General features: G+C 40.4%; 1 protein-coding gene across 1 annotated transcript in view; it reads right to left on the bottom strand.

Moving 5' to 3' along the window:
- LOC310950587 (CUB and sushi domain-containing protein 3-like) overlaps positions 1-13,913 on the bottom strand; it is a gene marked incomplete at its 5' end in the record, with an annotated part of 253,461 nt that extends 239,548 nt beyond the window's left edge. Inside the window, one exon of the mRNA XM_083918484.1 lies at positions 13,736-13,913. Coding sequence (XP_083774610.1) covers positions 13,736-13,913 — 178 coding nt within the window. The remainder of the gene's footprint in view (positions 1-13,735) is intronic.
- Positions 13,914-15,114: the final 1,201 nt, after the last annotated feature.

Genomic DNA, 15,114 nt, shown 5'->3' on the forward strand with positions numbered 1-15,114 from the left:
CAGAATGTTAATAAAGCAAAACAAACAGATCACTTGCATAGGGGACTGAAATGGCCTCTGACTAGAAAAATAGTAATAATTTTTCCTGATAGTATGTACGCCTTCTTATAGATTGATGTGAGCAAACAAAATGTTACACTCAGAGACAAACTGACAATTAATTTCCCTCATCAAGCTATCATTATTTTTGTACAAAGCCTTGCAACTGTTTATATCGCACACCAAAAAAGCTCTGCTTTACAAATATGATAATTCTCTCTAATATTTTTCCACAGCCTTTACATCTTCCAGTACCTTCAGGATATTATCCTGACAGGTGTCCTGATCCACAGTCCCTCACAATAGGCTATATTTCCACTTATTGTCCATGTAAATTACCTGTCCCTGAGACCAATTCACTCCCCAGTGATCAAGTTGCCTGACCTTCTTGATAATCATAGACCATCATGCCCATTTGGGTGTATTAGGGGCGTAAAGATTAATTGGTACAAATCGGAAACCGATTTTAATGTTTAATGTTAACACAGCATTGAACGTTGCTATGGCTGCTTGTGATGAAGAACAACATGGCTGACACAGTTTACATCAAATCTAAAATCTAAATTTTGAAGAAATTTGGATTCTCTAAGAAGGAAGGAAAACATATGTCACGTCACTTGTAAGGTCTGTAGAACAGCATATGAAGCAACATCAACAGCATGTGACACAAGTACAAGCACAATGAATCTTACAACTCACCTGGTGAGACGACATGGGGAAAGCGACTCAGGTGACGATGATTATGTGGATGCTAGTTACATTACAGCTAGCACAAGCAAGAACACGCAAAAGACGCATATCTTAAAATCTTTTTTCAGCTATGACTTAGCCACATCTCAGCGTGGTCTCAGGTAATACCGTCATCTATAGCCCGCTATTACTCAGGACCAAAGACCTTACAGTGGAGTTGAAAGTAATGGCTTTTATGATATGGTAAACAGACAGATTGTTTGTTCATAAAGTAGTAGTTTTTTTTCTACATGTCTAATCATACCTGTAAAGTAATGAACACTATGACATGTTATTCTGATTTGTTTTCCATTTTCTTCCTATTCCATAATGTAAAGGAACAAACATACTTTTTTGAAATATATCTACTTAAAGGTAAGCAGCAGAGCCAATTTTTAATAGACTTTCATTTATTATGGAAAATGAATGTTTTCATTAAACAAATGTTGAGAACCGGGTCAGATTTAATCCAACTGCATCATATCCTATCACACTGCACCAAAACAAACTGCAACGGATTGTTATGTATCTAAATGCATTATTCCCTCCGTTCGTCTTATAACGGAAAGATATACACTGTATATGCAGGATAGTAGGAGCTGCTTACAAATGATAGGTTGATCATACTAACCTACCATGTTTACTCAAGAGTCTGGATTCAAGAGGGTTTATTGTCATTACAGCCATATACACAGTGCACAGTGCAATGAGATAACATTTCCCTACATGCTACATATACTGTCTTCCTTACAATAGTGCAACAAAGTCAATAGAAAATGTACCAAATAGCAACACAGGACAGTAAGACACCAGTGCAAACAGAGTGCAATGTACAGGAAACTTTAAAAAATAGAAAATATAGAAACATTCAGTAGCATTTGTCACATTTCTAAGTTGAAATTATTTCCGCCACCATAGAGCAAGCAGGGTAATCATTGCAAATTTGCAGCATTCATGCGCCGCTTATAGGGTCAACATGATCCAACCTGTGACACAGTCCATTATTGCTGCTTTCAAGTACTCTCAGGAATATTGTATTTAGCAGGACAGCCTTCTTCACTGATCCACCAAAGTTGTCTGTATGACTGTAAAAGTATGGATGAGTAATTGAAATGTGGCAGCATGTTTAAAAGCTACTGTAATATTTGTTATTACTTGGTTGTCTTTAGGATTTTCTTGTATTTATTTTCAATGATCATTTACCTTAACCTTGCACACATTCTTGAATTTAATGAACCGAAACAGAGCCTACCTGTATGATGTCTGATCCACATTGCCTTCATTTTTACAAAACTGCCACTGAATGAGCTGCCAACATATTTTTCTAGCAGCTACTTTATACTTGTGTTTCAAACTAAAGGCAGTTGGTAGTTTGACTGGGTTTATGTAAGACAGTTTAGCCGAAAGGTTAAAGCTAATGACGAACTCTTGAAGACATGGCAGAATGATCCATGCCCACACTGAAAAAAGAATTGTGAGGAAGACATTTCCGTTACTGAAAGTGAGCCCACTTGCAGTGGCTGCTGTAGTTACAGTTTAAACTTAGCCACTTCAATTCAAGCAGGAATACTGTGGAATGCTGATGTATGGCTTCAATATATTGTTCATCTCTGAAAGTCTCATCTACTACTTTTATTAACATAATTATGAATACATTTTTCCGAAACTAAATTTCACCGGGAAATGGCCATAGGATGATGCAATTGTACTAAATATCCAACAGTAACAGTGGCTGCAACAAAAATAGATTCAGTTAACCTTTACGGACAGAAAAAATAAAATGTATGTAATTTTATGTCTCTGTAAGGAACATTGCCCTGATACTGTCATCACGGCTATCTCGGTTTGGGCTTAAGGCATCATAAGAGTAAGTCTGTGTTACTAATTGGAGGGGTTTGAAAGAAGTTAGCATTTAAGAGGAAGGGATGGTGTCATGAAAGATGCATGAAAGGAATTGTAGGAGCCAGAGTTTTGGAACTTGACCCATACTAGTGTGGCAACTGCTGGAATACCCCTTTAAATATACCAAAGGAATGACACTTATCTTGATTTGATGCCTGCTAGAGTGAGAGTGTTAAAGCAGCTAAGTAAAAAATATATGAATCCAGAGACATGCAGTTTTAATCACTGCCACATTACCGGATAGTTATGGTGAGGTCACCACACAATTTTGTAACCCTGTAACTGCTGCTTATCATAGGATATCAAAACCGGAAGCAATCCTGGATGAGGATGTCAACAGGGCACAGAGAGAAGCTCTAAACCTTGTGTGGGGCTCAATAGAAATTGGACCCACAACTTTAGAAGGTATAAGTCAACTGCTTTTATTTATCAGAGTTTCGAACTACAGCAAGGACAGCACCCATATATCTCTATTAGTCCCTTAAATGGTTCAGTGTCAGGTTGTTGTCTGTGTTCAGGGGGATGCTGTTAATGTGAACTGCTTTGCAATGTTTGTGTGGCTGATTGTTCTGATGACATGAAGCTGACAAAACAGATGCTCATTGCCGAGATATCTATTTCCTCCCCTCTCTCTCTCTCTCTCTCTCTCTCTCTCTCTCTCTCTCTCTCTCTCTCTTTCTCTCTCTCTCTTTCTCTCTCTCTCTCCTTCTCACATCTATCTATTTCTTTTATCTTTCTATATCCCTGCAAGTCTCACTTCCTTTTTTCTCACCCTCTCTTTATCTCACTCAACATTTTCATTTACTGACTCTTCAGTCCCCCCCCCCCCCAACAGCTATTGCCCACTTTGTTTTTCCATTTTCTTTCTATAAGCTCTCCATTATGAATTACAATCCCCCTTTTCAAGTCCATGAATCATAGGAGCTTGTAATATGTTAAGCACTGTCATCTCTATAAAAGCTATATCTATAAAAAGAACATTGTTGTAAACATTGATCTTGTTACTTCAAAGGAACAACATGTGTTTCAATGTACCGGAGAGAGGACATGCATTCAATCCATTTACCACTTACACCTACAGTATGTCATGTTTAATTCCGCTGTCACCATTTAGTTGCTTGTCCTGACCTCCATCATCACTTTTACAATTGTAAAACGCACTCCCCGGGGTTTTCTCTGACCCCATATTAGCACCACGCTGCAACACCAACCATAAATTGTGATGAGAAACCAAATTAACAACATGCTGTGATTGCACAGTGGGGGAAATGCGGTTCAGAAATATGAATCAGTATCATAACTCACAAGTCTAGGAAAAAATAAGGGCCTCAGCAGGCAGCCACACTGGTTGACAGACAGCTCAAGAACGACCCCAGCTGTTCCTCAAATAGTTACATTTACCCCTGGCCTTTTGGATATATACACAGATAGCCACCGCATTTTCACTGTGCCACACCTTTGATGTGTATAACCGATTGTTCTAGCTGGGCAAAACGTTGGCAGGAAAATGACGGTTGTCTCCCGCCCTGATGAGATTTCTGAAGGTGTTTGTCTCATTATCAGTCTGAATAGAATATGTGCGTGTTTGTGTGTGAGTAGTACATGCATATTTATATGTGTTGTTGGCCTTGCATAGCTTTTCACTAATGCAAAGGCGGAAACAAGACTACTAAATTTGATTCTCTCTTCTTTGCCCTGTGAATACAGAGATTTTGTGCTAAATGAACCAGGTAATGAACCACAGTGCTGTACACTGTGTGAAAGGAGAATAAGATTGATTTAAAAAACAAAATACATTATGCATCATAGACGTAGATGGTTTCGATAATAGAATTTGTTGCAGGCTAAATGGGTTATTTAAGGTTTACTGCAATCATGGAAGAAAATGTGCTGGTGTATGAAGGGATAGGTGCCCAAAGCAGTAAACAGCCAATATGCTGTCCTGCACCATTAATACAGATTTGTAGTTGGGCCATAAAGAGAAATGATGATGTGCAGCTGAGAGAGGGGAGGAGGACTCCTTTACTGCTAAATTATCATGAGTGACAAACAGACTAGGATAATGGATTGTTGCTGATGGGTATGAAAGATCCCCCATTCCATTCAACTATTTTTTTGAACAGACCATGATTAAACAGGCTTGGAAAATAAACATTCACAGTTTGACCTACTCCCTTCAGGTAATCGCTTCATCTCACAGAGCAGATTTAACTAGTAGACAAACTATTTTCTTCCCCCGGCAGTTAAACTGTTGAATTCTGATTATAAACTGCAGCACTTAGTAAGTATACTTATAAGTATATTGAAGTTATTTGCCGTCTAGTATGCTTATTTGTCTTTTATCAACTATCTATTGTCCCTAATTTATGTGGTAGCATGCATGCTACTTTTTTTACAACGAGACAGTAAAGTTTTTCTAAATTAACACAACAAGTTTTTGTTTTCTGATTAATTGGATTTAAAGTACTGCAATAAAATACCTGTTGTACAGTAGGGCCCTCCTTTGACACCAGTCGGTGTAAACTCTATGCATTAATGGAGCAACAATGGAGCATATTTTTCTCAAAGTGGCATTTAGATTATTCATTAATTCATCTTCAACCGCTTGTCCCTGTCGGGGTTGCGGGGGAGTGGAGCCGATCCCAGCTGACATCGGGCGGGGGTGAGGTGGGGTACACCCTGGACAGGACACCATTCACACCTATGGGGAATTCAGAGCCATTAATTAATCTAACACGTGCATGGGGATTCGAACCAGGAACAGGGACAGTGCTGACCACCACACCAACACCTTGACCATCTGGAAAGCAACACCATTGATGCATCATGACATCATTGGAATGTGTGGACAAACAAAACAGCAAGAGGACATTAGCTGCAGGGCTCTTTGTAAGGATATTTGGTGGGGTCTATTGGACATAGTCAATGGACTATACAGTCTAAAGTGTCACAAGATAGCATGCTACATTTTCAAACTGTATCATTGCCTTACAGTCATTTGGCAGATGCTTTTGACCTAAGCGACTTACATTGTTTCACATATATCTGTAACAATTTGAGGTTGGTTGTCTTGCTTAAGGACAGAAGTGAGCCACCATATGACTAATGGCCAATAGTCTCCACCTGAGCTACTGCCATATCAGACATGACTGGATATATCACTTTGTAATAATACCCCTGGTGTGTGTCTTGCACAGATCCCAGAAACCAAAGAAAGCAGAGGTGGACTTGTTCCTCGAGTCGCTATTCTCTGACATACACAGGAGATGTTTATCTTTCGAGGGCAATTACACTTCTTGTCTCTAAAATGTTGATGTTGAGTCACTGTGTGCTTTTCCACAGGGGTATGATTCAAAAAATATTTTAGGATTTCTTATGACTTATAGATAGAGCCTGCTATCTAGGTAGCTAATAGACCTGTCCAATAAGAGGGGGAAATAAGAAAATAATAGTGTTAATTAGAGACTTGTGCTGAGCCTCAGAGTCCCCAAGAAGTCTATAAAGTTAACTTAGACTTGCAGTAAGTGACTATTTAGAATCTCTGATACAAACAGTGTGTGGAGTGACAAACATAATATGCCTGTACAGGGTTCTGTCATATTGACATATTTGTTGAAAAAACTGAATGTGAGAAGGAGAATAAAAAGGAGCATATATAATCTGTTCATTAGTGAACTTTCATAAACTTGAAATATAATAACAATACACAATAACAACAATAAACTGTACAACTTAAATTTAATAATCTTGCTGTGCATCCATATTCATAGATAATCAAAATCAGTTTTTGAGTTTTAAAAAGCCTTGCTTTGAACACTACTTGGATCACCAGTCGATCTACTTTATGAATGAAAAAATGTTTTGCCTTCACCCTTCATACATCACAGTATCTTTCTTCAAACAAATCCTAAGCCCAATATCCACAAGCCTACTGAGCTATGCGCTTTCAAGCTCCTCTTGATTTATTTTTGGCATGTATTATTTTCTCTCTCTGCTAGCTACTTCATTTCCTCACAATTGACTGTAGTGTACGCTTAGTCAAGGACACCTCTTCTTCCGGATGTCATTTCATCATTGTTCGTGATGACGGCCCATCACAAAGGGGGGGGGGGGGGGGGGGAGCGCTTTGGGAGGGGATTGGGGCAACAGCACCAGCAATCAAAGTTAAAGTACAAAAACAACTGCATTGATTTGCACCTGACCTTAAGGGTGAGTCAGCCAATATCAAGATATCCATCAGTGAGGCCTGGTTACAGAGCACAGAGTGGAGAGATAGAGCCCTTACCAAGCAAAACAAAGGTCAACATACTTCCTAGTGCTTCATTCGCTGCAAAGTATCCAGACCTCTTACAGAACACAACAATGAGAAAGAGTAGTGTCTAAGACACTACCTTCAATATTTAGTTTTTCCATTGATCAGAGGAAATGTGCCAGGTAGTTCTTGCTTGTCTGCTGTCATCCTTTCAGATAGTGAATCTTCAGGGTCTGCCCTATATCAAATCATTGCTGCTGTACCACTTAGGAGTTATATTTAGGGGTAATTTTGTTTTTAGAAATCTAAGCACTTTTCTCTTAGATCTATAACAAGCTGTACTCGAAGCCTCAGACATAAAATATGGAGGGAAGAGAAAAATCATTTTTCATCAACACAACCAGGAATACAACAATGATGACTGCAACGGCCTAGACAGCAACCTTAGTAGACAGAAATCTTAAATTGATGTCCCCAAAGAGAAGGATTTTATCTGCATGGCTCTGCTGCACATCCACAATTCATACTGATAGAATGTGCATCGTCGCAGCCCCTCACTATGCGTGTGTGCATGCTTGATGAAATGGAAATAGGCTCTATACAACAGAAACAGAAAAGAGGCTTTCTAGAGAATGACTATTACCTCATGAGTGTGTCACTGCAATTTGGAAAGGGGCTCTGAAATATTCCATTTGGTAGTTTTAAATTGCCAACCACTGAGGCGAGAAATACTAAAATCAAATACACTGCCACACTGAAACACAGCTGGCCCGTGCACAAATACACACACGCACACAAACACACACACACACACACACACACACACACACACACACACACACACACACACACACACACACACACACACATACACATACACACATACACACACACACACACACACACACACACACACACACACACACACACACACACACACAGACCAATGCACAAGGAAGTAACAGAAGTTGTGTGTCTGCATTGCCAAGTGTAATAAGTGTTTTCCAGCCTCTGTGTGTTGCTGATGTTTTAGCCACTTCCCAGCAGATACAATATTTTATGGCGAGACACCAATACCCCCTCAAAGTGCTACTGAGCCATATCGCACCTGATGCCAGGCCGCCACTGAGAGAACTGCTGTACAACACAAAACTGAGAGCCAACAGCACATCTAATAGGACGCCTGTCTCTCTAGCCTCCAATCTTCCCAACAAACAATAACATCTTCACTTTCCCCCAAAAAAGGGTAAGAAGCACAGGGCTCGACTGTTTTTCCATTTTCTGAGTAAACATCTTCTTCTACTCAACAGCCCGTTGACATGGTGAGGACATTTTTTGCGATGCAAAGCACCTTCACTTACTTGAAACTCAATCACAAACTTGCAGCTGCCTCATTAACATTTAGCTTGCTGTCGATTCTCAAGGAAATGGTTAGAACAATTCTATATGTGCCGACGTTCTCCACCTTTAGGAAAGAATGGTGGCAACTTAAGATTTCACCTGCACATGTACACATGTTGATCTTACCAGCTACAGGTAAAGAAAGTCATCGCTTCAGCAATTTGCGCCACCTAGAGGCAATGAGGGTTACAGCTGCAGTTTTTTAAGGAGCTTTTGTTTTCTTTGCATTTGTGTTTTGGGATTTTCCTCTCAAACATTTGTAAAGACTGTTGGATTTAACATTACTTTTTCATACTAACCTGCAGCGTGTTATAAATGATCAATTATCAATCAATTTGGCTCTCTAAATATCTAAAACCTGGTCTGAACATTGGGGTTCTGTCAGGCACTTGACCATTGCAAAACTCTAAAGCCAAAGTGTTACGTGTTACAAACGACAATTATACTGATATTTAAATTAATAAAAGACAGATATGTTTATTATTATTGTTATAAATGTTATTATTTTTATAAGTAGTAGTAGTAGTAGTAGTAGTAGTAGTAGTGATGGTAGTCCAATAGTTAGTATGTCTTTATATATCTTTTCTTATATGTCATTATTGATTAATCTGCCAATTATTTTCTTGATTTGTCAATTTCTTATTTAAAAATCTAAAAAATGTCAAATAATTGTGATAATTGGTAAAGTTCACTCAGCCCTGGGTGATGTGATGGGTGAACTGCAGCTCTAAAACTGCTGCGCTTGCAGTTTGATGAAATCGGCTCGGCCCAGGTTCAGCTTCTTTGTATCAGTGATACTGTGGGTCCCTGATAACACTCTCATGACCAAAATTAGACCTGGTTTTAAACTGAGAAAGGACAAAGATGGATGAATAAGTGCTTTAATAAATGCAGCTCCACAGGCCAGAGCCAAAGGCCAATGTACGCAGCATGGAACCCTACAATCAGATGCTAAGTGAATCAATGTTTTTTACAGTATGCGCAGCAGAAGCCTGAATGTGTTTCTCACAGGTTGAAAATACACTACATGAGAGATCAAATTTTACACTACGTTGTTCCTTATAGAAGGGGCGATAATATAAAACTTTTAAACTTAAAATTAAATTAATAGTAATTAAACACTTCTGAAGAAATCAATAACTTCCTAAACTGCTGATTTGAGAACAACTCACAAATTAAATGGTATGGTCTGCCTGTCAAGGACTGCAGTATGCACTATGCAGTCCTGCCTCCTCAACATTGATAGCAAAGTGGTGTAGTTGAGAATCTAAACAGGTATCTACAGCTATCCACACCTATATCATTTTAACTGCTGTGAAATATGCTGTGGAATCACAGCAACCTCCACTGAGTAGTTTACCTTCTCAGTTACCTTCACATCACCCCATTTTGTGTCCCTGACCATGCTTCGCCCCTGCCTCCTCTCTGTCACATATCAAAAAGACAGCCGACAGCCACAGACACAAATAAGAGCAGCAGTGGTCACTGCAAGGAAGATTCATGAGGTTACAGTATGTGGGACGCAGGTTAAAGAGTGAATAAAACTGAAAATATATTGTACTGTGGATACAATTCTAAAGATCAATGGAAAACAATATCCAAAGGTACTGTTTGGATATTACTGCTTCAATGACACAAACATATGGGATTTTATATACAGGAATGTAGTTAGTGGTTTAGAAGTTCCATGTCAATCATAATAGACACTTTGCAGTTGTTTCCCCCTAATAACTGTAAGTAAACACAGCTATCACATAAATACACCCCAACTACATTGTTACTTTAAATTTCTTACTTGACAGGTTTTCTAGACTTTACCACTGCATGCACAAGACTTAATAAATGCATACATTGTTATCCGCGAATATGCCTCCAGACAGTTAGCAGAGTTTAATCCTCTCGGAAACCTGCACCTGAGGCACAGAAGACAGTCCACCTTGAATTTGTAGCCTTTACTTTGGAAGCAGCTGCTCCTCAGCCTATTACATTTAATCTCAACAACCGGTGAGCTATTTTTCTTCCTGAAGACAAGATATTGCCAATCTCTCTCCCCCAAGAGCACTGCTTATATTAAAACTGATACCTGAGAAGAACTGACTTAATCAGAACCAGCAAACTATATCCAACCTTCGAAGGGACCTGTCAGCAACATCGGAGAACCTTGCCCAGGCCTAAAGCGGCTAGTGGGTGAACTGGGTATTACTTTGGTATGCCACTAGGGCTATCTAGTGAGATGTCCACACTAAAAGAGGCATCAGGAATCAAGGGAGTCAGAGTGTTACTGTTCCGAGCTCCTGTATCCTGGACATTGGTAAGTTGTTCCCACCTATTCCAGTTGAACTCAGGTGATTCTTCTGAAGACTGTCCATCTCTTTCTCATACTTCTGCTCTACTTCTTCTACTGTTGTGGAGATCAAGAACCTGCGGGGCAGTGGGGTAATGCACCAAATTCCCTGTAGATAGTGTATCATTACACAGACAAATTGTAATCCTGATTAGCCCCAGCAGCCTTTGCAGCCTGTTTACATAATCACATAGAGAGAAAGTCTTCATCAAGGGCTCAGTGGCCAGATTACTGCATGTGCAGAACTCACCTGATTACCAGCAATTAGTGACTGCCTGGTGTAAAGTTTAAAAAAACAACTACTACATTTCAATATGGAAGATAGAAGGAAATTTGAGAAATACAGTGTAATCACAGAAAACAGAAGTGTTTTTTTTTAAAACTGTTTACTGTCATTAATATTTTGATGTAATTTTATGTGCTAATGTCAGTGTGGGAGACCGGTGTCTGATTGTTCTGTTTGTCCTCTCCTGTGGTGTACCTGCAACTTCCAATGACGATCATGTCCCCTACTGCTTTTCCGTATCATGTCACTACTATGTAGGACCGTCCTGTATAGAATACAGAAGCTGGATATTTTAGTTGATCTACAAAGTATCATCTTAACTAGATATTAGTAAAAAAAAATTGTAAAATGACAGCCATCAGTTGCAATGTGAAATATTCTAGTAACCATAAACAATATAACTGGCTGTACAATACAAAAGGTGGTGGCCAAAACTCCAGGCTGGATCTCATTCACTATAGTTTGAGAACATCTCTGCTCTCTAACAGGATATTATCCTCTGCTTACACATACATGTGTCATAAGAATAAGGCGCCCTCGGCTTTGTGATTCTTAAATTATTGCAAAATTAATTGATTGGCGTCTGATCAATGGATGCAGTGTGAATGTCATGAGAGAAAAGGGGCAAACACAGCTGGGATACTCAAGAGAAGAGACGGTTAGTATCTACTATCAGTGTAAAATAATTCAATTTGTATTTGACCCAGGTCTTTTGCTCTATTAAAGAAAAATAACCCAGTCCCTGCAATTTAGCTTTCTAAATTTGTGTCTGTATCGAGCAGTTTTATAACTTCCCCAAGGATTTGGTGACACAGTTGCTGGATGTCCTGTCTGGCGCACTGTCACAATGAGAACACGTTTTTTTTAGTCAAACAGTTTTATTAATTACAAAACTGTTGCTCTTGCACTTAATTCCACTTCATAATATGTATGGAGTACCAAGAATCAGATAGGTGACTGAGACACATTTGTGAACTAAGAATCAGAACTGTGCAACACCCACATACATGGAGCCTAGCTCAAAAATAATCTAATATGAAAAATCACCTTGAGCAAAGCAATGCTGTACAAACTTTGTTAGATAGAGGCTTTTTTACAGCATCATTATCTGAGCAGGAGAAGTGAGTCACAGGCCAGATTCATATGTTTTTACTTCTGCAAACATTGTGTCACCTGTCAGCACAAGGGAACAACAGCTGTCCCATGTTTCTTCCTGCTTAACTTTGTCTCTGTCACTATTTCCTTTGCTCTTTCCATAAGAAGACGCAGGCCTCCTCCTCCTTTTCTCCCTCCCTTCCTCCCCAGTCCCTGGCTGGCTGGCTCCCTAATAAGTAACAGAACTAGGAGGATTGGCAGTGGCCTCGAGGTTTGACATTGCCACAATGTGGGTGGTGATGAAACAACACTGTGCCCGACTCTGCTCGACTCGACTTGGCTCATTCTTGGTGGGCGCTGCTACTCTGCATGCTGCACATTTCATCCACCCCCAGTAGTCAGACATGAGAATTACTCAACGGGTAAACAATCTGCATGTAAATTGATATCTGTGAGTGCCCATACTCCGACATTCACACATGCATTCAACAGATAAACAGCCATGCACTCACACATAACGTTCCTGAATACTAACACGTCAAGAAGAAACACATTTTGAGGGGTAGAAATTGGATTTGGCGTTGTAATTTTAGTTGCAAATGAGAATTTCTCACAGTCAGTGTAACATTAACAACATGATACACACGTATGTATCTGACATAACAAGGAAGCAACTAAATTGATTTGTATTTGTTTTCTGTAAATGCTTTATGTCAGTGGACAATGAAGAGCACATGTAACACTAATTACAGAGTAGTAAATGAGCAACAATTGCTTCTGCTGATTTCTATAGAATCTGCTGTAAGTAAATAGCATGAATCCCATTACTGTGGTAAACAAGGTGAAGAAATACAGAGGTGATCAGGCTGTTTAGTACAAAGTGGGGATTTTGTTACATCACATAGTCAAAGAGAAATAAGACTACATTTTACATAGAGCATCAGAAAAGTGGCATTTCAATAGGGTGCTGAAATTCGGTCTGAATATATGTAGCTGATTCATATCAGAATTAAAATGGAATCAGTTACCTCGCCAGCTAGAGCGAGCATTCAAATGGGCAGACCCTGAGGAAGAGCCACTAGAATACTAACAAGCCCACCTTACACCTGCATGCACTGGCAAGTCCGATAAACACCAGTCGACAAATTGGTTCCACACCACTAATTGCCTCTGCCCCCTAAATGGTTCCAGAAACATTTGTGGGGGAGAAATTGGCCTGACGCAAAATCCACATAAATACTTGAAAACTCGACCCAGAAAGGAGAAAAGGCGGACGGCACGAGCCTAAATAAATAAGAATCTCTTATATATGAAATCTGCAGTGCATGAACTTGCACCTCAACAATTCACTAGTTAGCCTAATAAGCAAAGCAGCTCACGTAGGCTATTAGGAGAAGCGTAGGCTACCGCAAGAATATCTATTGAGCGGCTCAAAGCCTGCATTAAGCGCCAAAGCGGTGAAATGCGCCCCTTAAAACTCTATCCAGTAAAACGTGGTAGCAAATTTTGCGCACGTTTGTATCGTTAAAGCTTTTGATTTCTCACACGCACGCACGAACACACGCACACACACACACGCACACACACACACACACACACACACACACACACACACACACACACACACACACTCTCGCTCACACACCAAGCGCATTAGAAAACAGAGGTTTGCTGCAGTGGCTCGTACCTTTCACACAAGTGAACATCAGTGAAAAGATGAGATTCCAAAAAACAATTCCCGTCCTTATCCTCATCGTTCTGGCTTGAACAAAGTCCCCCCGGCCACATTTAACGCATCTCCTGTTGAAAACGTCCCGTAGTTCAATAGATCCGTCGTAGTATCCGTCTCTGTAAATCCCCTTCATCTTCAGAACTAACACATGTAACCTACAGTATGTTTTCTTTCTGTTGGGTTGAAGTAGATTCCCTCTCCCTTCTCAGATGAGAAACAGGCAGAACCGCCCGCCGCGCTGTGTCAGCTGATAGGAGAGAAGTGAGCAACACTGAATTTTAGGATAGGACCACAGCAACCTGGACGAGGGCTCAACCATCTCTGCTGAGAGGGGCATCAAGTGTGAACATCTCTGAGGGTGTGCTTTGCGTCTGGTGTTCAACATCTTCCTTTTTTAATCCCTAGTGTAGCCTACAATTTGAATCCAGCCTCTATCGATCGGCAATTGAGCCACGCAGAGTGAGGGACGGTGGTGGGGAGGGGGTGGTGGGGTGTAATATGTGTGTGTGAGTGGGTGAGAGAGTGAGAGAGAGAGAGAGAGAGAGAGAGAGAGAGAGAGAGAGAGAGAGAGAGAGAGAGAGAGAGAAGAGAGAGAGAGAGAGAGAGAGAGAGAGAGAGAGAGAGAGAGAGAGAGAGAGAGAGAGAGAGAGAGAGAGAGAGAGAGAGAGAGAGAGAGAGTCCTGTGTAAGTATGATGTGGTTTATGTGTGGCTAACAAATCATGAAGTGGGAACAGTGAGGTGTGGGTGTCAAGGGAGGAGGAGGCACGTCTTTATGGGTTGAATGTAAATCCTGAGAAATAAATGAACTCTGTTAATGACAGCATGTGGTTTATGTGTGTGTGAGGGTGTCAGGTGACACTCAGACAGGCTGCATCCCGTCCTGAAAGCTGATGAAAGAAATTCGCCTGGTCGGCAATCCCACCATAACTCTGATTTTCATTTTGGAGATCGAGCGGAGCTGTTATTGGGAGTGATGGGACTGGGCAATTTGCAATGCAAAGACGGGACGATGACGGCGCAAAGCGCAGCTCAGCTGCAGTGGGGCTCTTCTGCCATCTAGCTTTGGAAGAGTCACCGACCTCTACTTTGAAACGGGGAGGAAAAGGGGAGAAGTGAGGTGAGAGGCCGTGATTGCACATAGAATGAACATCATTCGGTCTCTAACAGATTCAAATAGGGTTTCTTGAAGAGCAGTGGAGCCGAATCTCTAGATTCGTAATTAATCATACGTTTCTTTTTTTCTGAGAGCAGCAGCTTTGGAAAGAGCTTTGATATGAGGTGAGGCTTAAATCAAATATGTGCATGGCTTCTGGTTTGAATATTGCCCACTGAA

This window comes from Echiichthys vipera, assembly GCF_963691815.1.
Source record: "Echiichthys vipera genome assembly, chromosome: 8".
NCBI lineage: Eukaryota > Metazoa > Chordata > Actinopteri > Perciformes > Trachinidae > Echiichthys > Echiichthys vipera.